This window comes from Phaethon aethereus, assembly GCF_964289735.1.
Source record: "Phaethon aethereus genome assembly, chromosome: 15".
Lineage (NCBI taxonomy): Eukaryota > Metazoa > Chordata > Aves > Phaethontiformes > Phaethontidae > Phaethon > Phaethon aethereus.
Window position 1 is genome coordinate 1,231,253 of NC_138591.1, and position 23,959 is coordinate 1,255,211.

The 23,959-nt window shown below is 57.9% G+C and overlaps 1 protein-coding gene across 2 annotated transcripts in view; it reads right to left on the reverse strand.

The window, feature by feature from the left end:
• Nucleotides 1–23,959, reverse strand: part of PRKCB (protein kinase C beta) — a gene marked incomplete at its 3' end in the record, with an annotated part of 124,253 nt that overhangs the window by 68,337 nt on the left and 31,957 nt on the right. For both annotated transcript variants that reach the window (XM_082006714.1, XM_082006713.1), the window contains exon 3: nucleotides 4,423–4,505. In XM_082006714.1, the coding sequence (XP_081862840.1) occupies nucleotides 4,423–4,505 (83 nt within the window). The remainder of the gene's footprint in view (nucleotides 1–4,422; nucleotides 4,506–23,959) is intronic.

Genomic DNA, 23,959 nt, shown 5'->3' on the forward strand with positions numbered 1-23,959 from the left:
AGCAAGTTAATACATTTTTGTTGACAAAAGATCTCATCTGCTAGTCAGGCAACTGCGGAGGGATTCGGATGACAGTTATTCTTCTCTTGCTGCTGCCAACACTGCATAAAATACTCTCTCTTACCCAGAAGCAAAAAAAGAGCCAAACTCAGCTTTTTTTCCCTGAGCAGCATTACCATCTTAGTATCATTTAGAAACGTTTGTTATCTTTCCTGTGCCTTGAGAGTCATTTTATTACAGTGTAAGCTCTCCACGAGCATGGGGCTCCCACAGCACCGTCCCTGCGCTCTGCAGCCTCCGGGTTGCCCAAAACAGCACCGAGACCCCCCGAAGCGGCCCCCGCCTGCGGGACGCTTCGCTCAGCCCCCCCAGCGGTGCCACCCGGGCGGGCACAGGCCGCACCACCCACCTCATGGCCCTCCCGACAGTTACGCTCCGCACGAACCCAGCTCGGACCCAGCCCCCGGGTCTCCGGAGCTGCGGGCAGGGCCCGGACCCAGCCGCCCCCTCCAGCCCCTCCTTCGAGCAGGGGGGCTGCGATGTGAGCAGGGGTAACGAGACACACGCACGCCCAGAAAACGAGAGGAGAGCTTTTCAGTTACAGGGCCGAAGCCGTGCGCGGGCTGGCGGGAGAAAGAGCTGGGCTCCGGCGGAGCCAGGGAAGCACCAGAAGGTGCTGGAGGGAGCGAGGCAGGTACATCTTCATCCCACGGGGACTGTCACCGGCTGCCCGCGCCGGCAGCGGCAGCGAGCGCGTGCCCCCGCGCGGGGCACATGGCACACCACGAGAGCTGGAGAAGTTAATTAGCAAGGCAAAAGCACGCAGCGAGTTGCAGCGAGGCTGCGAAGATCTGCTGATGCACCAGACCCGGGGCAGCCCAGAGGTACGGGAGATGTGAGGAGGGGTCTGGGTCCTGCCCTCTACGGCAGGACCCGGGCAAGAGGGTGCTTGGCACCTTCAGGAAGGGCCTGGCTCGATGGGCACATCCGGAGGGCGGGAAGGCAGCTGCGCATCCCACGTGCCCCCTCGACAGGCAGCGCTCGGCAATGACCCCGTGATGCTCTCGGGCATCCCGCGTCCCCTCCTGCCGGCGGTAATGCCAGAGAGGAGAGACTTGGAGCGGCTCGTTTTCAGGTAGTACAAACGGCACCTTCATTTCTTCTGCTGCCGACACCTCCCCGCTAACTGCTGCCAAACGCTCCAGAGAAGAAACCAAAGTGGGGAGAGAGGAGCAAGCCTCTGTGTGCCCCGCTCCAAGTGCCAGCCTGGGAGCAGGTGACACGGCGCGCGGTTAACCACCGCGTACCGACGCTGCCAAGACAGCTTCCGCCTCTGCTAACACCCCTCTGACCCACACCCTGGGAAGCTTCGTGTCCAAAGAGAAAGCGGCAGCAATACTTTCTTCAGTACAAACACCCGACTCTGGAACTTCTCGAGAAAGGAGGAGCCCGAGACAAAGATGAAATGGTTCTGCCTCCAGCAAGCTGAGCGCGGAAAGACCAAAGGCGCCGTGGTGACAGCGCCGCAGAAATCCCCTCCGAAAGCTGCCAACGGTGGAAAAATTAAATGCAAGATCAAAAGGAAGCTACGTTGGCCTGTTACCTTCCTAGAGCAACTCTGACATTTCTTTAATGCACCCTGATTTGATGACCTTTAGCAGGATAATGCAAAGAAGGTCATTTTAATGATTATTTTGTCTACAATTTAAATAATTATGCATCCTACTAATAGCTCCGATTATAATTAGGTTTGCCCACTGCATTACATTACACACACCTGACTTCAGCTCCCGAAGACCTTGCCAAGTTTCAGCATTGAGCGGTCACGCTAGCTCTGCCTCCTGCGAACAGGAGAGCGCAGGAGCGTCAGAGCTCGTAACGAAAACCAGCAGAGTTCAACACCGAACTGGCGGGTTTGGGCCGGCCATCCTCTCCGGAACAGCTCGCCGGCGTTCGCTTCGGGGACGCAGGCAAGGGACCACAACCCGACAGCACGTTCATCCGCAAGCTGGGGAGAAGCTCAGGCCCTTTGGAGGAATGCAGGCGCCGGCAGCCGCGGCAGCGCAGCCCGGCGCCGCGGCGCAGGCGGGGCGTACGAGGCTCAGCACAGCGCTTTCGGACCGAGTTAGAGAAGCAAATGGTAAAAATGCCATTGCCCTCAGCTGGCCAGTGCTGTGTAACAGCCACGCTGTCCTCGGCAACGCTGCTGCCCAAAACACAGACCCACTATCCCATCTCCAGCCTTCCACGGAAAAAAATAGTGCTGCCATGACTTGAGAGCAATCTAGCATGAAAGCAGCCCCGGTGTCTTCAGTGCCAGCATTTATAGCTACAGCTTCATTCTCTACTGCAAGAAGCAATTAATTTTTTTTTTTTTTTTTTTTTTTTTTACGAGCTTTGCATCAGTTGAAAATGAAGCCCCTGTCCTCGGCTCATTCCTGAAGTAGTTTTCCATCTCCCGATTCAAAGCTCCTTAAGGGTTATGTTGCTGTGTGAAGCTTGGCTGCCAGCGCAGAAGGAACGAAGCTCGCCCTGCACGCACCCCCAGTTACACCCCAGCTGAGCCCGGGGTGCGAACCAGAGGGGCTCCCAGACGGCTTTGCTGAATGGCCCCCCAAAAAAATCCAGTTACAAAAGGGCCATTTTTGCTCGCTGCTTTAAGTTCCAAGCATCCCTCTCTTCCTTTTCAGAAATAATGTATTAAAAATTGATTAACACCCACCGGGCACCTTTTCCCCTCGTCTGCTCGACGCGCCACGGTGGAACTCTCGCCCAGCAAGAGTACAGCAATAGCCAGTTCCATCAAGGGCCTTTACGCATGCCCTGGCATCAAGTGGCGCCTCTTAAAATGTGACCACTTAGATTTAATTTAGACCTTTCCCTTCCCGGGAAGAGGCTGCCCACAGCAACCTACAGCCGGACGGACAGGAGGAGAGGAGACGCGCGTGGCAGCGGCACCAGGCTGTCCGAGCGCTCCTCGCTGCCCCTCGCTTGCCCCAGCTCGCGCAGGGCTGGCGGGGAGGGAAGGGAAAGCATCGCGTCCACCTTCGGCCAAACCTCCGCGCAGGATCAGGGAACAGAAACAGGCGAAGCGGCTCCGCGCTACCCGCTGCCCTTCCCGCCGGCTGCGAGCCGCCGTCCAGACAACGAGCCAGGATGAGGAAGCGGCGCGCGGGAGCCCTTCCCTGCGAGCCTCACCCCCGTCCCCAAAAGCTCCTATTTGTCATGATGACGGGCAGGCAGCCCCGTTTAGGCAGGGCAGCTGGCAACGTGTATTCAGCCTCCACCTTCCGCTGCCTGTTACACTGCCTGCTCCCACTGGTTCTATTTTTAAGGGTGAGAGTTGTGGTGCACTGTCGTTTCCCCAATTCGATCTCTTTTCTCCTAGCAGTTCCCCAAATTAGCCAGTTGCCACGGTAAAACACAAAAACTGCCAGACAGACCCGAAAGGCGCTGGCAGAACCGCGCCGGGGAGCCTAAGCCAGCTCTGCTCCAGCTCTCCCACTCGCCCCCGAAAGCCTGGGGATTCACCAGGAAATTAAGTCCTTGTGAAAAGAAGGATGGGGACTTAAGTCAGCAGGCATTTGGGTGGTTTTCTGGTTTTTAAAGACCAGCAATATAGTTTTACAAAAGTCACACCTAAACTGGTATTTCCCAGTAATTTTGTCATCCTTGACGATGCTGCCCAGGCAGTTCTGTCTTTTCTGAGGGAGCCAGAGCAAATGCAGCCACGCTGACCGTGCAAATCACAAGCAAGCATGAAATGTGCCTGTGGGGTTTTTTCCTTTGAGATGATCGAACACGTACACTGGTTGAATTAAACCTGCAAGGTGATACGAACAGACAGGCATCTGGTAAACGACAGCCAATTCTTTCAGGTATTGCACTTGTGACAAAGGGAGTTGATCAAGACCTTGAGCCAAACCCTGCCAGAAGAGAGTTGTCTTCAGCTCGGGGCACACTGGCCGAAGTCTGAAAGCAGCTTTTAGCACTTAGTGCTTCACGCGTGTTAAGTAACCCCAAACCTAAAGCCTCGGTTCAGGCGGCCCACCCTAGAAACGCCATTTTGCTGACGGGGAAACTGAGGCTGCGACTCAAGGGACAAAAGGGAGTCGGGGCAAGGCTGCAGACTCAGTCCCAAACAGAAACGCCTCTGCTTTCCCGTACGTGCTCCCTGCTCTGCTGAGAGCACGTTGTTGGAGGATTTGAAAGCGCTTAAGCGTCTCAAAAATATAGGACAGCCCATACAACTACGAATAACAAAGAATTAGCGATGCCCGTGAAATAATGGCACAGAAGTGTCACCAGCCAAGAAAGCTGGAGTAACATCACCTCTCAATTGCTGTGAAATGCAGTGATCCGCAAAACACCGCGCCGTGCGGGGGTGTCGGACCAGCTCAGGGCGTTGGACCGGGTACTTACATCCGAGGCAGGGCCCTTATCAGCGCCGGGGCAGGAGAAGGTAACGAACTCATGGCACCGCTTGTGCACGACGAAGCAGCAAACTGCAAAGAGAAGACAGCGACAGCGTCAGGGGGACGTTACGGGGTTGGCACCACGTGGACCCAGAGCTTAGGAAATAAAAAGCCATTATGTCTGATTTATGAGAAGACTTTACTTTTCTTTAACTAAACCTGTGGTAGATTTTTAAACCTTATTGAATATTGTCAACCGGATCAGGCATTTCAGTAAAACTAAGCAGAAGCAAAATGTTGAACAAACATCACAGGAGAGCTGGGAACCCTTACGTTCGCTTTGAGCTCATTGCCACTTGCAGCACACGCTCTGAGGTCACCGCCGTGTATAAAAAGAGGGAGAATCTGGCATTTGCGGGTATCTGAGCTGGAAAGTGCATGTGTCCAAAAATGGAAGATTGTACCGATGGGAACAGGTGGGCAATTTTCCGCCCACAGCTCTGCTTTTCTTCAGCAACTCCACAGCCTCCGTTTGCCAGACCAGAAGACACGCACGCACGCCGATGACAAAGTCACCCTTCTGGGAACAGCGCAGGAAAACTCATCCCAACGTGCCGCCACCCAGACTTTCAAGCATGAATATCCAGACTTAAATCCACGTCCCTTAAACCACCAAGCCCTTACAGCACATGCCAATCCGAAGCTGCCAGCAGTGTTTTTGCAGTCTGTGCAGTCTAAGCGCTGTACGTAAAGGCTAATTTTTTCCCCTAAATGCCCAATAAGCACCTTACTTTCAGCGACAGACCTTAAAAAGGCCACTCAGCGCTGCAGATAACTTCAGCTGACGGCCCAGGTCCTTCTCTGAGGGTCTCAGCCCACCTCATCCTGCACCTGGAGGTGGCACTTACTGCCCTGGGAAGATGGGGTGCCCCAGGTCCGGGGAACGGAGGCACAACCTCGCACCCCACGTCGCCTGCCCGCCCCCCCCAGGTCCAACCGCGCTTCGCGCCGCATCCTTGCCGTGCTCCACCGCTGCATCCGCACCCTGCCCCGTCCCGAGGGATGGGACCTCGGCTCCGAGGCAACGCCGCCCGGGAAGGGAGCCCGTGCGGGAAGGGAGCAAAGGGAACATGTGCCGGTTTCGTGAAGAAAGCAAAGCTGTGCAAAGGCTGCCTCTGCCTGCGGGAAACGCGGGCACAAATGCAGCTCTGTCTCAGGGGTCTCTGCCTTGCCGCATCCTTTTCCCAAGAGCTGCAGTTACACTGAAGGAAAGAGCAACTGGAAGGCGAGGTGCAGTCTGCCAGGGTTCAGAGAATCGGAGCACAGGAAACAATTCGAGCAGTGCAAAAATGAAGCAGGTTTCAAGCGTCTCAATGTCGGACTTTCCCTAAGGAACAAGGTAAAGGCAAGTGGCGTTTACCATTAAACTCACAATCCCCTTAGTGTGCCCTGCCACATCCAGCTTCAAATTAGTTTTCCTTTTCACATTTTTCATTATGAAAAAAACAAACCCAGAAGGTTTGAGAGGCACAACAGCTGCCAAGAACTCTCTCCTCACAGGACCTCTCACTTGCTTTTCTGAGTCTAACAAATAAAAATTTTCTTGAAAACATTGTTGGCCGTGTCTGTCATTTGTATACAGAGACAGAAGCATCTGGGAAGCAGGAAGGAAGAAATTAGAACTCTATTAGCAAAGATTTGTCCCGAAGCGTGCGTATAAACTCAATAAGGCCCCAGGACACGCTGGAGCACAGGCGCTGTCGGGAGGCTGCACGCGATGCCAGCATCTAGGCTGCGGTGAGGGTTCCCAGTGGAGCCGGAATAATTTCAGTTCAACAGAGGAAACAAGATTGTTACTAGGCTGAACGTCTAATGCCATTCCTCCACGCCAGATAAAAAGGCCGTTCGGTGCAAACCTGACTCCGAAGAGTAGGATGAGCGAGAAAAGCAGGTCCTCTGGTGCTTCCCCAGCTCCTAAGCAGCTTTTCCGCACTCTGGGGACAGCGATAGCTGCTCCTCCTTGGGGAAAGTGACCTTCCTGCCTTTGGGGTGCCAGAAGCTGGAGAAGGGAAAAAGCAGGAGTTGTCCGTACCGCTCTTCCCACCGGTGGCAGCTCACCCACAGGTGACACCGGTTGCATGAGACCGCCCGGTTCTACTTTGCATGGCGTAAACCAGGTGCTGGCAGCAGCTGCCCTCCCAGCCCTCGCCGGTGCTGAGCACCGCGCCGGCTGGACGCATCCAGGGAGGCCCCGCACGCGGGCCAGGCTCCGCTCCACAGGGCTCTGCAGAACGACGCCATCGCCGATCTCTTCCGAAGGGCACGGCGGCCACGCAAGAGCAGACTGCGCTCCTCTGCCAGCGCCTGCCCGCATTACCACGGATTTCCCTGCCGCGCTCCTTCCACCTCCCAACCATCCTTCCTCCTCTTAACAGACCCAGGTGCCGCGGCGCGCCGTCTGCTTGCCGCGCTGATGCCCACGGCAGCCCCGTGGAAAGCCCTCCCGGACGCGGGGCAGCGCTGCCCGCACCCACGCGCCGCCGGCCCCAACGACAGATTTCCCGCAATTCAGGAGCGGGCAGAGGAAAGCAGCCTCCCCAGACGCCGCGACCGGCTCTGCAAGCGCGCGAGGCACGACGGGGATTAAAAAAGGTTCGTTTCTGTCCCTCGCAATAGCGGCTTCGCCACCTCCGCTATTTCTGCGCGTGCTCACCGCTTTACTTCCCGCATGCACCTCCCCTGAACAGGGCAAGGGCAGGCTGTCAGTTTGGCTTTGCTGTACGGAAAGTCGGAAGTCTGACCTTTCTATTTGTGCTCACAGAGAGCCGCAGTGCTCTGCTTTCAAAAGCAACGCTCCCGGGTCCCCCCTGCGCCAGGCAGGACCAGGGCCCCGCTCCGCCAGCGCGTCAGCAGGGATGCGTCGCTCCCCAGAGTCCGCGTGGCACGGGCAGGAGAGGCAGCACAGCAGCAGAGCGGCGGGTTTCAAACACCTTCCTTTTAAAAAAAACCAAAACACCACCACCAACAACAAAAAAATCAAAGTCTTCAGTTCTGCTTAAGCGCACGAGGAGAATCTGCAGCGGCTTTCTATGCTCTGCTCATTACATATTTAATTTGACAGGCAGAACTTCGGTGATGAGGAGAAACAAAGAGGGAATTTGAGGAAGGAAGGGAAAGGGGAGCATGGAGCCGAGCGACCGGTCCTCGCAGCCGTGCGAGAGCGTGGCTGGAGCAAGCGAAGCGCACGTGTGTGCGCACACCGACCCTGGGCGAGCTGCTCGCTCTCGCCTCTCCAAAGATACCACGAGAGCAGAACGCATCCATCTCACATCTTCACTTGCATAAGCAGAAGAGGCGAAATGCCCATTTCTAGCGGCAAGAGAGACCAGAATGCCTGAGAAGCTCAAAACCATCCCAGATTTTTATTGCAGCCTCTTCCCCATATTTGTTTAAGGTTTCATTGAAGAGTTGAATCATTAAAGATGGCATTAAATATACAGACACAGGTAGCACCTCCTGCCCTTTGAGCAGGGACCCACAGAATACACTAGAAATGCAGTATTTTCCCTTCAGCTGGCAAAATAATTGCCATGTGTTCAAAACATTCATATTACAGTTCGATTAAGCAAATGATACCCGAGTCACTGCAAGTCATTTTTGTGGCAACTGAATAGTTAGCAAGAAAAGCAGGTTCTCCAGCAATCAACGCTAATGTAGACTGTAAGGACACTCCGTTGGAAGACGGCGAAGCGTTCCACCTCCCTGTGCAGCCAGGGCAAACAAGGCTCTCTGCCGATGCCGCAGTGCGGGCTTCGCTTCCCACACCTCGAAGGAAGCCCCGCAAGCCTTGGAAAGGTCCATTCAAACGTTTCATGCACGCTTAGGTGATAGTCATTCCACGCAAAAAAGCGGCCCAACAGAATTAATCTGGTACAGGAGCTTATGGCGGTAATCCTGCCCTAACTCCTAAACGCGCATCCTACCTAAGATTTGACAGATCTTTCCTCCTGTGACTCGTCCGGTGCGTTACGCTGGGAAGAGATGGCTGGCTTCCACCCTGCCGAGCAGGAGCCGGGCTCGGGCGCTCCTCGAGCACGGTGCCGGGACAGGCACCGAGGCAGCTACGGCAGCTCTGCTGGGACCAGCGCTGCCATGCCACTCCCGGTTTCATCACACTTCGGCATTTCAAGCCCGTATCTTTGTCAGTTTAGAAACTACAGTACAAGCAGCAGCTTTCCCAGGTTGCTAATTAGACAGTTAATTTGTAAATCTCATTATATGGATAATACAATTATCAAATCCCAGTGGTGAGCTACAAACGTCCCGAGTCATTTATATACAACAAAAATGAAACATTAACCCCTACCATTTGTTATTGCGTAATGCAAGAACGTTTACTGGCCCTAAATTCTTCTTCAGCGCCATCTCCATTGCGGGCATCTGGGGAGGCACCTCTGTCTCGGGGGAAGCGAAGGGTACAAGACCCAGCCAACGCCGAGAGGCAGGGCCCTCGAGCTCGGCGACTCTCCACGGCCTTACGGGACTTGCTGGACGCCCATTTTTAACGGCGGCCCCAGCACAGTGTCTCAGACCCGGGCAGACTTACGCCAAAGCGTCAGCGCGAGGTCACGCACCTCCATCCCCTGTGGTCCTGATGCAGGTTCAGGAAGAAAGGTCTCCTAGAAGGTTGGTCTTCAGAGCTCAGAAACCACAACAGCAACAGGGCACCGGGGTATTTTCAAACCCTCGGAACCAGCCTTATTTTGAAGGATGAAAAGAGCGAAAATGCTTATGGTGTTGCTTTAATATATATGTACACACAAATACTTAAAGGCTTCTCGGCCTAAACCACAACTCAAAAATCCTCGAGAAAAACCATAAAGCAGTTTCCCAAACGCATCACAGAAGCTGCCAACCAGAAAAACCTCATCCGAAGGCACTCCAAGAGGCCGAGCGCTGCCGAGCGCGTGCCCGGCTGCAGCGCCGGCGTGGGAAGGGAGCTGCCGGGCAGCGAGGGCTGCTGGCGCGGCGCCGGAGGCAGAGCAGCCCCCAGCTCCGCGCTGCTGACGGCCAGCCGAACCGGGCTGCTGAACGCAGGCCGACAGGCCAGCGAACTACCGCTTTAGCCGACAGCGCGCGGGCGGGAGCGGCCGTGCGTTCGCGCATCTTGGAACAACGCTGCAAGTCAGCGCAGCAGACAGACGTCCCTGCTACGCCCTTGGCCGAGGGACGAATGCGGCGCTTGACTGCAGCGCATGGGAATGCTGCTGGGTCAAAGCCCCTAAGTGCTGAGGGCTCTGGTCCCCCCCGACCCGCGGCGCTCGAGCCAGGCGCGTGACCTGCTCTAGTTGAAGGAGTCCCTGCTCGTTGCAGGGCGCTTTAAAGGTCCCCTCCGAGCCGACCCGTGCCACGATGCTGCCAGCTGCAAGCCCAACGCCGATCTTGGGGATGACCCCCCCAGCCCCGCGGCCGCTGCGTGTGCCCCCGCCGCAGGGCCAGGCCTCGCCCCGCGCCTGGACCCCAGCGGTTGTCCCGCGAGGGCAACGGGGCAGAGCACATAAGAAAACCTTCACCGAAAGTAAAAAATCAGAGAGGACAGACCTTGCTCGTCATCACGGTGCAGCCAGTCCCGCGGGAACGGAGTGTCCCCTCGTCCCTCCGGCACTTCCAGTAAAAGCAGCAAAAACTTCTTTGTCAGAGGGGACAGGGAGTGACGCTGCAGCACGACAGGGCTGTCCACCCCGCGCTCCTGGGGGCTCCCGCTGGCAGGAGCGGCCCCAGCCCAGGAGGCTGAAGCCCACCCGCACGAGGGGCTCCCGCGGCCGACAGCCCGCGGCTCAGCCCCGCTCCCGGGCAGCGGCCCGGGGAGGAGCAGGAGCGGCGCCGGCCACGCCGACCGCCCCCGCGGATGAGCGACGCGGGGATCGCCGCCTTTGTCTCGCCAGGTTTGTCTGTCGTGAAGACGGAGCTCGTTGGCCCTGCGTCGCCAGCACGCGCACCTTCCCTCTCCTTCAGAGTATTTTCTTTTCTCGTTTACAAAACGTAAACAAACGCAAGCGCCTTTCCCCGCCGTACGCACCACAGCTCACCTCGCGCGCTCCGTCTCCATTCAGATGCTTTCCCAAAAGCAGACAGTTGGGCAGTTTGCCCAAAGATACCACAAAGCTGAAAGATTTGCTCTTAGAATACAAAATCCTGCCCAGTCCAGTGGCTTCTGCCCAGGAAAAGCCCTTTATCAAGGCTTTAAGCTCCTTACATCTGTATGAGGCTATCCAGGGAGCCAGCCCAACGTGAGCAGAGGCATTCCCAGGAATGTTAAAGCCCAGAAAGGTCTCAGGGTTAGCGTTTTATTTGCAAACTCCAAGTGGCCGAGACTGCCGAGCCCGTCCCGGACAGCAGCGCAGCAGCAGCAGCCCCACGCGCCGGAGCGGCGTCTCTGCCCGCGCTGTTACTGCCAGCACGGGCGTTTGTCCGACGCAGCGGCCGGTCCTGCTCAGAGCGGGTCTTCTGGGGTATTTTGAGGCCCCATTTCTCCAGCATGCTTTGACCTCGCTCTGGATCAGATTTTTAGGGTGCTAGAAGCACGCTCCAGAGGGGAGACTGCCTTGCCCTGCACCCTGGCCACGCTGCGTGGATCCACTCCGTGCGAGGAGCCGGCTGACCGCGAAGGGTCACAGATGCTGGAGGGCACGCAGTGGCGTTCCGCCTCCCAAAGCACCACATCTCCACACAGCCCAGAAAAGCCAGGAAAGCCCCAAAGCTGCCTCCAAGCCGCAGCAGCCCCGATAAGGTCCTGGCCATGGGCACGGGGCCCTGGCACCGGCCCACGGCTGAGGGCTTAAAAATGCCAGGAGCGCAGAAACCTGCAGCGTACCTGGCAAGCGGAGCAATGTTGGCTCAGGACGATAAATCATTTCCTGACCCCCGCGCGCTATCGGCTTGGAGCCTGCCACATGAGATCTGATTAGCCTCATCTCCCATGCGAAACATCGTTAGCTGGCAGGAAGGTACCCAGCCCTCCTCAAAACCCAGACGCTGTGACAAATGGCTTCCTGCAGGAATGAACCCTGCCTAGCAACTCCAAGCTGCATAAAGCAGCCTGGCCTTTTATTTGATCTCCGTTGGATGCACTAATTTCATTGCATGAACTCCTTGTCCTGATATTCTGAAGAAGGGGCTAATCAACTTTCCCCGAATCCTTCATGAAATGAATAATTCAGGGAAGTCGCCGCTAACGCTTCCCCGCGAGTCCATCTCTTCCCGGAACACACGTTCCCGCTGCAGGGAAGCCCTTCATCCACCTCCGCTGGGCGAGGGAGAGGTCTGGAGGCACCCAGCACAGTCTCGGATACGGTACATCAAATAAGGCAGACAGATGGAGAGCTACCAGGGCCAGAAGAAGGATCAAGCAAGATTCATCTAAGAATCAAACCCGGGGAGGAGTTAAACCCCCCCAGAGAGCTGAGGGAGCTGTGCTTTACCAGATGGTTCTAATACCGTGAAGCCTGAAGATCGTTGCGAGCGTATCTCAGTGCGTAGCTGCTCCCTTACAACCTGTGGAAATTCTCATTCGGGTAACGTTTCCCCTTCCTAAGTAAGAACAGATTCAGGAAACAGCTTGGAATTTGGATTATCGAAACTGGAGAAAACAAAATAACAAAACAACAACAAAAAAAGATTTTTCAAGGGAGCTTTGCGTTGATCCACCTACGCTGGGCAAACCCATGGGGTCAGATGCATTAGCCCGGCGTTGCCCCGACGATGTACTGAAATGCACCACCGCCAGCAAGCTGCCCACCATTTTCCATTCCCACGTCAAAAAATAAGACCTGCTACATCAAACAAAGTCAGTGAAGCATGGTAATCATAAAACAAGGGGAAAGAAGGTTTCCAGGAGCGGAAGCCCTGAATTTCTAACAGCACTTTACAGCTTCTAATCACTGAGAGCACATAGAGAGAAGCTGCGCTAAAATTTGTGCTATTTGGATGTAATGCCCACCTTTGGCTAAAAGCTTTCTGGAGCGCTGGCCACACAACAAGTCATCTTCAGCTCCCCAGCAGACTTCAGCGGTTCTCCCCGGTGTCAGCTCCAGGCAGACACAGTAAAAACGACGATGCTCGGGGATTTTTGGGCTGCAGTTCTCCACAGAAACCTATCGGGAAACGGCTCCGGGGATCGGGATGCGGGGAGTGCGGCGAGTCCAGGCGGAGGCACGGGATGCGCCAGTCTGCTCGTCGGACCCGAGGTCGGCCGCGCCTGCCTCCGCCACGGGGCCGCAACCCCAAGGAACAACGAGCGGCTTCCGCCCCTTGGAAGCTGCCGGGGTCGTGCCGACCCGCACCGTGGGCGCGCGGCCCCGGCCCGGCGACGCGCACAGCAGCAGCCCCGAGTCGGGACGAGCAGGAAGGGTAACGGAGGGGGCCGGGGTCCCTGGGGAAGGGGAGAGGGGGAGACGCTGCTGGAAGCAGAAGATGTCCGAAGCAAAGGACGAAGAGGGGTGCCGGAGGTAAGGGGTGCCAGAAGGCATCCGTGTGCCGTTTGGGTTTCTTACGGAGAAGGAAAGAAGAGCTGGTTTTCTTAACCAAAGACGAAGCGCGAGGCGGCAGGCTTCTCCGGCAGGCCGCAGCGGCCCTGCTTCTCTAGGAGACTGCGGCTGCCTGAAGAGCCACAGGGTTTTCAACCCAGGAAAGCCATTCTTATTCAGACCAGTTAATTCTACGCTACTGGTACGAAGAAGCCCTCCTTACAGATTTGAAGAGGCCCAGTCTTGCAAATTAGTGCTGAGAAAGCTGACATTCAGTGCCAGGAAGAGAAAACTGCATTTCCTGGTATTTCTGAAGTGAAAGCAGCAGGATACTTTTTTTTAAAGCTCTACAATCTTCCAGCCATTATAAAAACAACTGGACCATCTCTGGCAGGTCCCGTCAGCGGTTCCCAAAGCAGGGGCCACGTCAGACCCCGCAGCACTCTTCACTCATGCCAGGCTGGCTGCGGGGAAGGGATGGAGCACGTGGACGCAAACACGTGCGGGGTCAGGGCCCGCCCCGGGACCCACAAGCCGCCCCAAACCGAGCAGCCCCTTGGCCGATGCTGTTTCCCCTTTTCGCAGGAGAAGAGGCGGCTCCTGCTGCCTCCGGCCCCCCGAGGCCCTCCCCAGCGCCCTGGGAAGGGCTGAGCCCTCCGGGCAGGGAGCTCAGCAGCAGGGATTACGTGTCTTTTGTGCAAATCCCCGTTAGGGAAAGGGCAGACGGAACAGACTGAAACATCCTCATTTATTTAGGCTCCTTGTCTGCCCTTACGCCCGGGACCAGCTCCAGGCGTCTTGCTCGCATCTCCCATTTACTCTGCAGGGAGAGCTCCCGGCTCTCCAGAACACCGACCCCTCGCTCTTCTGCTTGCTTGCTCCTTGCGAGGGGAAGCGTGGCAACATCGGCTTTTGAACGAGGCTGCGTCGGAGGAGATGCCGGCCCGTCTCCCAAAGCCTGCAATGCCGACTGGCCAGCAGCACCGGCCGCTCCGCGCAGCCACGCCGGGGCTGGCAGCTATTTCCAGAGACACAAAAACATTAATTTTACATCAGAGAGCCTCATCCTGGCTCAGGAGAATTTAAATACTTCATCAGCATTTCTCCCGTACCGAGCTGTAACAGAGATTCACTTGCAGACTGAATAATTTAGCCCTGTGCACGCTCCCGGCTGGCGCGACGCACAAAGCGGCAGCCGCGGCTGTGCCAGCAGCAGCTCGGTCAGCCCCGCCGAGCCCCCCAGCCCAGACTGCGCTGCCGGAGCCGGAGGCAGCTCGGGGAGGAGGCGCTTCTTGGCGGCAGCATTGGCAAGAGCCCGGGCTGGGTTAACCTGCGTTAACCTCAACCGGGCTTTACCCCAGTGCCGCTGCGAGCTGTAAGTTTGAGGCTCCCCGGGAACGTTCCTGTGTTACTGATGCCCCGGGATGGGGAGCAAAATGGGTTTCCTGGGCAGGATCTGGGCTGTTCGTCATGCTGCCTCAGGCTGGGTATTCTGGAAGGCTCCTGCAGACGCCGTCACCTCCTCCTCCCCTCTCTCCTCCGTCAGTTCATGGATGACCGAGCCTTCCAGCTTGTGCTGTCTCCACGCTCTAGTGCTCACCCGCATTTCCACAGCATCTCCCACCCATGGCTCAGCAAGGCAGCACTTGCCTCATTTTCAAGACCGGCCGGTCCCGATGCAGCCCCCGTGCCCTTCCCCACCTCCAGCTAACGAGACTCGCTGCCCATGCCCCTTGCCACACCGCTGCCCATGCTGCCGCAACGTGGGCAGGATGCCCCAGAGCGCTCTCCACACGCCCAGGCAGCAGCGTAACTACCCCGTCCCTCCCACGTTCCCGCGCTCGCTGCGCGGCTATCCGTTACCTGTGCCCTTTCCTTCTAAGCCAGTTACAACTCGTTCGCTCTTTGAGCTCCTCCGCTTCCTCACAGTGCTTCTCACGCTCGAGGGCCAGATGAACTCAGCACGTCCCAACACAAGTTCTGCCCCAACCCTCAGGGGTGGCAGCCGCCCTTGGGAGGGAGAGGACGTGGTGGGCAAAGCAGGAGTTCAAAGCACGCTCAGCTGTCCACGGTCCCCCCTCCGCAGCTCTGACCCCCAGCAAGGTCCCCCGACGGTCGCCGCAGCACCCATCGCTCCCCCAGGGAACTGCACGTGAGCCCCTGGAGCCCCCGACTTCCCCGCTCGCTCCAGTTCCACCCCCTGAAAGGCGCTTGCCGTTCAGATCCCCCCCCCCCCAGCCCTGTAAAGCAGAAGCCTGTCGCTCCGTTCAGGGCAGGCAATGCTTCGGGGCACTCCCTTCCCCACATAATTTAAGGATTTAAGACAATACAAAGACAGGACAGCCCTGCGCAACAGTCAAAGGCAGCCCTGCTGCTCCCTTCACACCTGGAGGGCAGAGAGACCCTATAGGAGATGTAGGGTCAGAGGCCTCCCCTGCTGCAGCGGAGCTGCCCGGGGAGCGCGGGCGCGTGCGAGCCCAGCCCAGCGCCTGGGGAACGTCACCGCGCAGCGCCAAGCCGCAGCGGCAGCGTCCAGGGGCTGCAGCTGGGGCTACGACCGGCGTCTGTGGCTTCCCAAGGTAAAGCCTTCTCAACAGAAATCCAGTGGATCCAGTGCCCGCAGCGCCCAGCACGCAGAAGCGGCCCACGGCAGCTGCGCTGAAGAGCAGGGGGAGGAAGGCTGCTCTGCTGTTCGCTTCTGAGAGAGACGTCTTTAATATTCCTTTTGTTTTTTTTTTTAAAGGGGTTAAATATTTTGAGGCCAGCCATGCGCTTTTAGAAGAATTTGAGTACGTATGAATAAAACGTTCAAAAAAAGTCTGCAGCTTTTATACGAAATATCAGTAATGAATCGACAACACCCTCTGCATGACAACGAACGCATGGAAGCCAGGCGGGATGGGGGAACATCAATCATGGACGGCAATATAATAGGTGTGGGTGGGGAAGGGGACGATGACAGCATCAGAGCTCGGATGGGGGAAAGATGTTCATTCTCCCACCACACGTGCCAGAGAAACACCTAAAGCCCCATCCAGGCGGCAAGGGCAGGCGGCTGCGCCGGCAGAGGTGCTGCCCCGGGGAGCAGCGCGGTAACGCAGCTGGCCCGGCTTTGGCAGTTCTGCTGGCGCAGGGTTCACCGGATGGGGCAGAGGTGGGTCCCTCCACCCAGGACATGTCAAAACTCCAGCTCCTGCTTCCCCTGCGAATTGCTTCGGCCAAAAACAGCTGCTTGGGAGCGGTGAGCAGAGCACCCCAGCAGCCTCGTCCTCAGCACCCACCCCGCGGGAACTGCTTTCTCCCCCGCTCCACGCGCCCGTCCCCTGGCCGAGCAGGCAGGGACGCTCCTGCAGCTACCTGCCCAGTCCCACCACAAAACATGCTACTAAGACCAAGAAAAGCCCCCGGCAGAACGGCTCGCCCGCAGGAACCTTGACAGCGAGGCTCTGTGCAGCGAGCGGAGCCGCACGCCCCAGCGCTTGAACGGGGGCGGCCGCGCGGGCCACGCAGCGTGCAGGCGCTGCGCTGAACCGCTCGCCCGCTCTCCAAAGCCAGCCGCCTCCCGGGCCAGCAGAGAAGTTCAATGCAAGGAGAACGAAGCCGCCAATACGTCTCCCGGCACGAAGCGCACCGGCATCGCAGACACCTTTCTTCTCTGCTCCTCCTCCCGTGCCAGGCGCCGCTGCAGAGACCCACGCACAGAACCGGGGGAACCGCACCAGCCATGGAACTGCCCACGCAGCCGCCCTGACAGATGCCCTGAATGAACGGGAGGAAAACGTGCTAATCCCTAATCTTTAATTATAGCCAGGTGACACGCTGCAGCAACGCTAACAGATGATTTTTCAAGTTGGAATTTGGTTCCTTCCGCCTTAACAACCCCTCTAACCTGTTTCTTAAAAGCCCAGATGCAGAGCCTCATGATACTGCAGGCAGAGAAGTTCACCACGGCCTCAGGCGTCGAGGAGGACGGCGCTGGGCTGGAGCAGGACGACCCCAGCTCCCGGACTGCGGAGCCATCCTGGGACAGTCGAGGCAAGCGCGGACGCTGACGTTTCAGCGGCTCCCCTGGGAACCACAGGCGTCGGAGGGAACGCACCGGGGTGCTGGCCGAGGCTAGGCTGACGAGAGGCTTCTCGAGATGCAGGACTGATGGACAAACTCAGTTTCTACCTTAGACAAACAGGACAGGCAGCATTGAGGAAGCTGCTGCAGCCCCCTCTGAGCCTGGTCCCTTTGCAAGGGGACAGGGTCTGGGTCCCTGGGGACAGCCCGGCGCCTGCGGCCAGCTCTGCTCACACACCCCCACCCAACAGCTTCAGGATCTGTCCCAGCCCCCCCAACAACACCGTCAGCACCTCCACCAGCCAGAGATGAAAAATAAGTACTCTGTGATTAATCAAAGCCCCGAGGGACCAGATTAAACAGTCTTGGCAATTAGTTCTGTATTTCTTACGAAGGCGCTGGAAGACAATGGAAAGCTGCAGCAGTCCCCGGAGGATGAACGCCGAGTCCTCTTAAAACCCTGCCTCGCCTGCACCAGTTACACAACGCACCGCTCGCTCCTCGGGCTCGCTGCTGTGATGTGTTAAATTGCAGATGGTCTCAATTAAAAGTGCCTAGATGGAAAGGAGGCTTGGGGAGGGGGGGGAAGCAAAAACCACAACGCACATGACAAGAAAGAGAAGATCACAAGAAACTCGGCAGCCTACTTTAACTCTGGTGACCTGGTAATTTAATATTGTAATTGAAACTCTGGGTCAGCCTCTTGAGAGGAGAGAGAAATATGGAAAGGTATCCCTGCAGGATCAGTGCTGCCCAGAGAACAAGTAAACGTTAGGAGGAGGGCAGGCCCAGGGGCAGATAACCCACCACCATCCCAGTTATTATACTCACATCTCAGAGCCCTAGAAGATGGCTGTGAGCTTGCTTTGAAAGCATTATTTTTTCTAACAGCTTATTAATCCTATTCAAGGAAGATAAAAACCCAGTCCCCAAACTGCTAATAATGTAATGCAGTTAAAGCTGAATTTTGTCACTTATCTCCAAGACACGAGAGGGGAGCTTCGCTCCCATTTTCTTCCTTGCATCCCCTCCCCTCCTTAACATTTAACATTCTGAACATCATCTTATTTCCAGAAGCAGAGTCCAGGGTAATTATTAAGTACCAATGCTCAGACAACACCCCCTTCACCTCCAAACAAGCCAGGAGGCTTCAGGGACAGCAGGCTGGTGAAGGATCTTTCGGCATTTAAGCAGTTCCCGGCGCACGCGTGGGCTGGCACACCGCTGCCACGCGTCCACGTCCCGCCACCTCCCCAGCTCGTTCCACCTTGTCCCGACTGCAGCTCTGCCTCCAGCCTGGTGCCCGCCCGGCTCTCCCGGCGCAGCCGGCTGCGCGGCGGGCACCGGCCCCCGGCGCCGCTCCCTCTGCCCGCGGCAAGCACCGTCGCGACCTTCGCGGCATCAAGTGAAAAACCAAAAAACCAAACTCCAACCTCTGCACCCGCTACCGCCCGCCCCCCTTTTCCACCGCTGGTCTGCCCCAGGTCCTTCGGGTGGTTACTTTACGTATTTTCGGACCCCTGCATTTGACCACGGTGGGGTTTCTGTCTGTGCCCCACCAGCACTTGAACGCACTCGCCGCAGCAGCGGCTTTGCCTGACGTAGCCAGGGGAACCTCCAGCGACGCTCTCGCAGGCGGGATTTAAAGTTAACGACAGTTTCTCAAAAGGTGTCTTTCAAACGCTACAGACCCAGGATTAGCCCGGCGGCCGTAACGGGGCGTCAGACCGTGCAGAGCAGCAGGAGACTCCCACAGCTGCTGGAGGGAGACGTGGGCTGGCTGCCCCAAGTTCCCCGCGTGAACCCCAGCAGCGCCTGCAAGGGCAGCTGCTACCCAAAGCCCCGCGGGGGCCGCGGGGTCTGCGCAGATCCATTTACAGGAACGTCACGGTTTCGTCTGCCTGAAAGAGCTGCTGTCACCCAAGCCTCGCTGGTGCACCGACGCCACGGGCGAGCAGCCACGTAGGTGGCTCCGGCCTGGGAACGGGGACGCCTCGCTGAAGCGGGAGGATTAGGGAGCAAGCGTTAAACCAGTTTCCTGTATAAACCATGGACTTTGCATTCACTCAGAGCATCTCAGGGTGATGGGATCAGGTGCCAGCCCCAGGCCTTCGATGAAGAAGCTTTAGCGGGTGACCCATAACCATCCTCTCTCCCCGGCATCCCCACCACACCAACTGCCCCAAGGCACCAGAGTGTCTCGGGGTGCAGGTGTGCCCCAAACAGGCCGTGTCTTCCTCCTCAACCTGCAGCACACTGAAACCCATAGATGGAAGTCAAAGCCAAGTGAGAATTTCAACTGTGCTCCTAAGCCTCTGGCCAAGAGGCTTCATTATTCTGAGATCAAAATTAATTTCCATGGCACTGGAGATCCAGAGAGAGACTGAGCTGCTTTTTGTTCCTGAAGACTAGAGCAAGAGGAATTTATACTGAGCACACGCTGCAAGATAAAGCCCTCATTTCCTTTAGATAGTCTGTTTAGGGTACAGAGCTAAGCACATACATGGGTGAGAAATTTCTCAAGCGCCCGTGGCCAGAAGTGTCGTTTCTTCTTTCCTGGTTCCCCTCCAGGAGCACTCGTGAGCACTTGCACTACCTCCAGAAACTTGTAACCAGGTGGGTCAAGGGCTGGAGCTCAAAACTGGCGCTATGAATGTGGAGAATTTAGGGTCTTCAACCAAGACAGCATCAAGAGCAGACCACGAATGCAGAGCTCCTGCGGAGCACGGCGTGGGAGGTACTTACGTACTGCTAAAAAGACAGCACAGTCTGTAATCTTGTTCCCCTCTGACCTCATGTATTTCTAAAAATTTCTCACCTTGTTGAAGGAGCTAATTTTCGATGTATTAAGCACATACACCGCCTAACGTGCGGAACACCGCAGTTCCGTGGCTGCAGCAGGGCTCGCTCCACCAGCCAGCATCGCCTCCCGCCCAGCCGCGTCCCTGTCACACACCGACCTGCGGCCCCCCCGCTGCAGTTCGGCGGAGACCCGCACTCCATGGGATCCCTTCTGCATCCGCACGGGCTTAACACAGCGCAGGGAAAATGTACCGATAGCGCCACGCGGGCGAGCGGCTGTGCTGACTGCCTGACCCCGCAGTTTTGGTAACTCTGTGGTGAGGCACCGGGTGTCCCCTGTGACTCGTGCGGAAGCGCCGGAGCTGCTGCACGGTCCCTTTGCTTTTCAGGAAGTGCAGAAAAAAAAAATCATTAATACAACAGCAACTACTTTTTTTTGCTGATATGAAGAGTAATGACTTCCCTGCTGCTGCCTCTGGCTTATTTTGAGCACGCTGCATCTTGGGAGTTTTTGTTCTCTGCATACAAAGTGATGTTTGAAGGGTTTCTTAAATTGATCTGTTACCGTTTCTGGGTGTTCGAGTACAACCAGAAGCAGCAGTTAGCCAGGGTCCTCGTACGGAGAAGCCTCCTACATCGGATTTATTAAAAGTTGCAATTGTGTCCCATAGTTGTGCCGCAGTCCTGGGTTTCCTACAGCAAAACGTTGACCGTTCCTCTGCTCTGCTGCCTCGCTGCCAGCAGAGCTTTCCCCAAAGACGCGAGCGCTCGCCCACACCAGCCCATCGCAGCGGGCAGGAACCCAAGGCACCAACTCGCCCTGACAGCACCGTTACACACAGGCACAAACGGCTCCTGGCGTTAGCACACCTCCCACGCATGCAACCTATCAAAAAGCTAATGGGAGCGTTCACGACAATTTTAAGAGACTTTTATGTCTCTCCCTTCCGCAGACCACTGCATGGCACCTTCTGCCCCAGCTGCGCAAGCCACCGGCACCCGAGCCTCCAGCCGGAAGGTCGGACCCCAGCGCAGCGTGTCCTTCAGCTCCTCCACTTCTGCCTAAGCCACACACCGGTCTCCCCACCAGCTCATCCAGACGAACGCCAGCCAGCATGCTCTGGAGCTCGCACGCCCGTGAGACTGCCACGGGACCTGCCAGATGGCAGGAGATGAAGCTCCACCAGCTCCATCCCAGCTCCTGTGTGGTGGGAAGCCAGAAACCGCTCCTGCGAGCCCGCTCTGTCCCCCCAGCATGGCTGGCTGTGGCCAGGCAGGGTGCCGGAGCCGCCGGGGGTGTGGGACCCTGCTGCTCTCCCCTCCGCGCCCCGGCCGGAGCGGAGCAGCTGACTGGACTTTATCTTGTTGTTTCAACCGCTTCCTCCTGTGACACAGCGGCAGAAAGCAGGCTCATCCTCAGCAGCTCCCACGCTGGGTAGGGCTTTCCTCTAGCTCTTGACCCCCCCAGGCTCTCCCATCAGAGGGGCGCATGTCCCAAATCTCTGCAGCTGCAGAGGAGGGACCCCGGGGGGGCTGACATCCGAGCACAGCAGCACGCCCCAGTCTCCGTGCTGCCGAGCCTCTGGCGGCGTCATCGAGGCAGCAGCTCCATCTGCATGGGCAGCTGCTGCCTCATGTGTCCCCCGGTCCCCCACACTCCACACCTCCCCCCCCAAGCACCAGCACCCGGCCGGGGAGGGGGGTCCGAGGGGCTGAGCGGGGCTGGGCAGCCGTCCTCTGCGAGCAACAGACCTGTCAACACGCCCCATGGTCGTTAAGTTTGTTTTAAAAATTGGGGCGGGGGGGTGGGGGGGTGGAATCAAGCATCACTTGGTCCTCACTGTCCTTCTGCTTTAGACAGATCGCTGCGACCGTGGGCAGGAGCGTCAAACGCCCCGGGAAGCCCAGGCAGGGGCACGGCCTCCCGCAACAGCAGCGATGCTCTGCACCCGCAGCTCCCACAGAAAGGCCCCCCCAGACGGCACCACCAGCTCTTCCCCCCACGGCAGCGTCCTCCAACGGGCAAACGACTGCTCCCCACCCCGGCACGGGCAGCTCCAGGCGGCCTTTGGTCCCCGGGAAGAAACGGCAGCCCAGGGTTTGCGCCACGGCGAAGGGGGGAGCGCCGGGCAGCCCCCCGGGCGCTCGCAGGCAGCCGCCCCTCTGGGAAGGGGCTCCGCGTCGGTGTGACGCTCGCTGCGGCGACTCGCGGGGCTGCCCCCCCCAAGCGTCCCTCCGCTGATGCGCCAGACCGAAGCCAGGCCGCGGTCCCAAACGCGGAGGACGCGTGCCCCCGCCGCTTGCCAGCACAGGTTTTTGGCTAGCGAAGGAGAGCGCCCTGTGCAGCAGCTGGCAGCTCCTGTCACCGATCAATTAGCAGTCACCTTATTAAGGCTAATGAGCAGGCTCGGCTGTAGCTACTCCACCTGCAGCAAGCCAGCGAAAGCCATGCAGTGCACGGAGAGGACACAGCAAGGAAAGAGCAAAACCCGAGCTCTGCAGCCTCATTTCCCTTTCGCTCGCCGCCACGCCTCACCCCCTCGCCCCCATGGACGCTACTAGTTTGACGAGCGTAGTTCTCTGGGGCCGTTTTCAGCCCCTCGCTCCTGCTGCGGCGGGCACGGAGAAAGCACACCTCCCCGCAGAGGATGCCGGCCAAGATGGCGGAGCGGAAGCCCCCGCCCGGGCTCCTCCTCTCCGTGCTCGAGACGGGACCCGAATTCCCACTCCTCTGACGTTCTCCCCGCGGCTCGGAGCGGCACCCCAGCCCCCCTCCCACCCAGCACCAGCCCCTCCATGGGGCACCTCCCCAGGGTGGGCAGCAGAGCCCTGGGGCCCCTCCGTGGGTCAGGTCATACCTGGCCAAGGCAGCAGCAGAGCCGCGGCTGGGGGATCCAGCAGCAGTTGCGGCCATGCTACGCGCGCCCGCAGTCAGCCTGTCCTGTCAGTGTCTGTCAGTCTGGAGACAGGACTTGGCCGCACCTCAGGCCCCCCAAGCAAGGGACAGAGCGCGGCTGTCCCGGTGCTGCGCCAGCCTGGCCGCGCAGGTGCCCTACGACCCTGCGGAGAGCAGAGGCTCGCCCGCCGTCCAGAACCTGCTGGGGAATCACTCGTTCACGGGAAGTTTGTTAGGTACGAGTTGTTTCTTCTTTTCCAAATCCCGCTCAAGCCGAGGGCTGTGCTCTAACCTGCCCACCAGGCTTGTCCCGGGGATGCAGCGGGCAGGCTCCCACCTCGGTGCAGCACCCTTGGTACATCGCCGGGGTCCACGCGCCTGGCGAGCGCTCTGCCGGCGCGGGCTCGGCACCTGGCCCCAAACCCCAGACATCACCCTGTGAGCCAGGAGGGGAAAGCGTGAAAAAGGACGTGGCCAGCAGCCAGCGCCCCGGCAGACACAAAGGACTGCTGCTGAGCTTCAGGCTTCTCTGAAGCGGCAAGCATCTCCGACTTCACGCTACAGACACACCAAACAAGACATCCACAAGGAAGGACAACCTGGGATACGAGACACAGTGGACGAAGCTCCTATGAAATTGTTCTGCCCGTGCCAAACCCACTGGAGCCGCAGCCTGCCATGGGACGGGACAGGACATCATCCCCGGCACAGCCAGTCGCAGTCAGACCATTTGCCGGGGCAATCTGCTGTTTCAGAAACACGTTGCCTGCGCCCCGCGCTCCGTTAACCCCGTCGCACAGGGCTGATCCTTCAGCGCACGTGCTAAGCTGCCAGGGAGGAGGAGCGAGGGAAGGGACCCCAGCTACTACCAGCCTCCATCGAGAGCCCTTCCCAGCCACACTGACTGCCAGTCTCTGACCAACTCCCCACGCATCAGGGGAAATCCCACCAGAAGCGCTGTACTGGAAACTATTTCACGCTCACCTACACCACGTTTCCCTAATTTGCCCATAAAAATGGGAAACGAGACCTTCCCAACCCCTCGCTACAGTCACAGCCTCTCCCCACTGCTCTTCCCTCTTTCTTCTCCCCGCAGCGCTTCGAGCCCCTTTTTGTATTGTGAAATGAAGAAACCCCCACAGGATTTGCCCTGGGACAGTCGGTTTCCTTGGAAAACCTCAGAGCGCTGCTGACATTAAACCCTTTCGTCCCACCAGGAGGCAAGAGGAAAGCTGCTGAGGAGAGCAGGCAAAAAA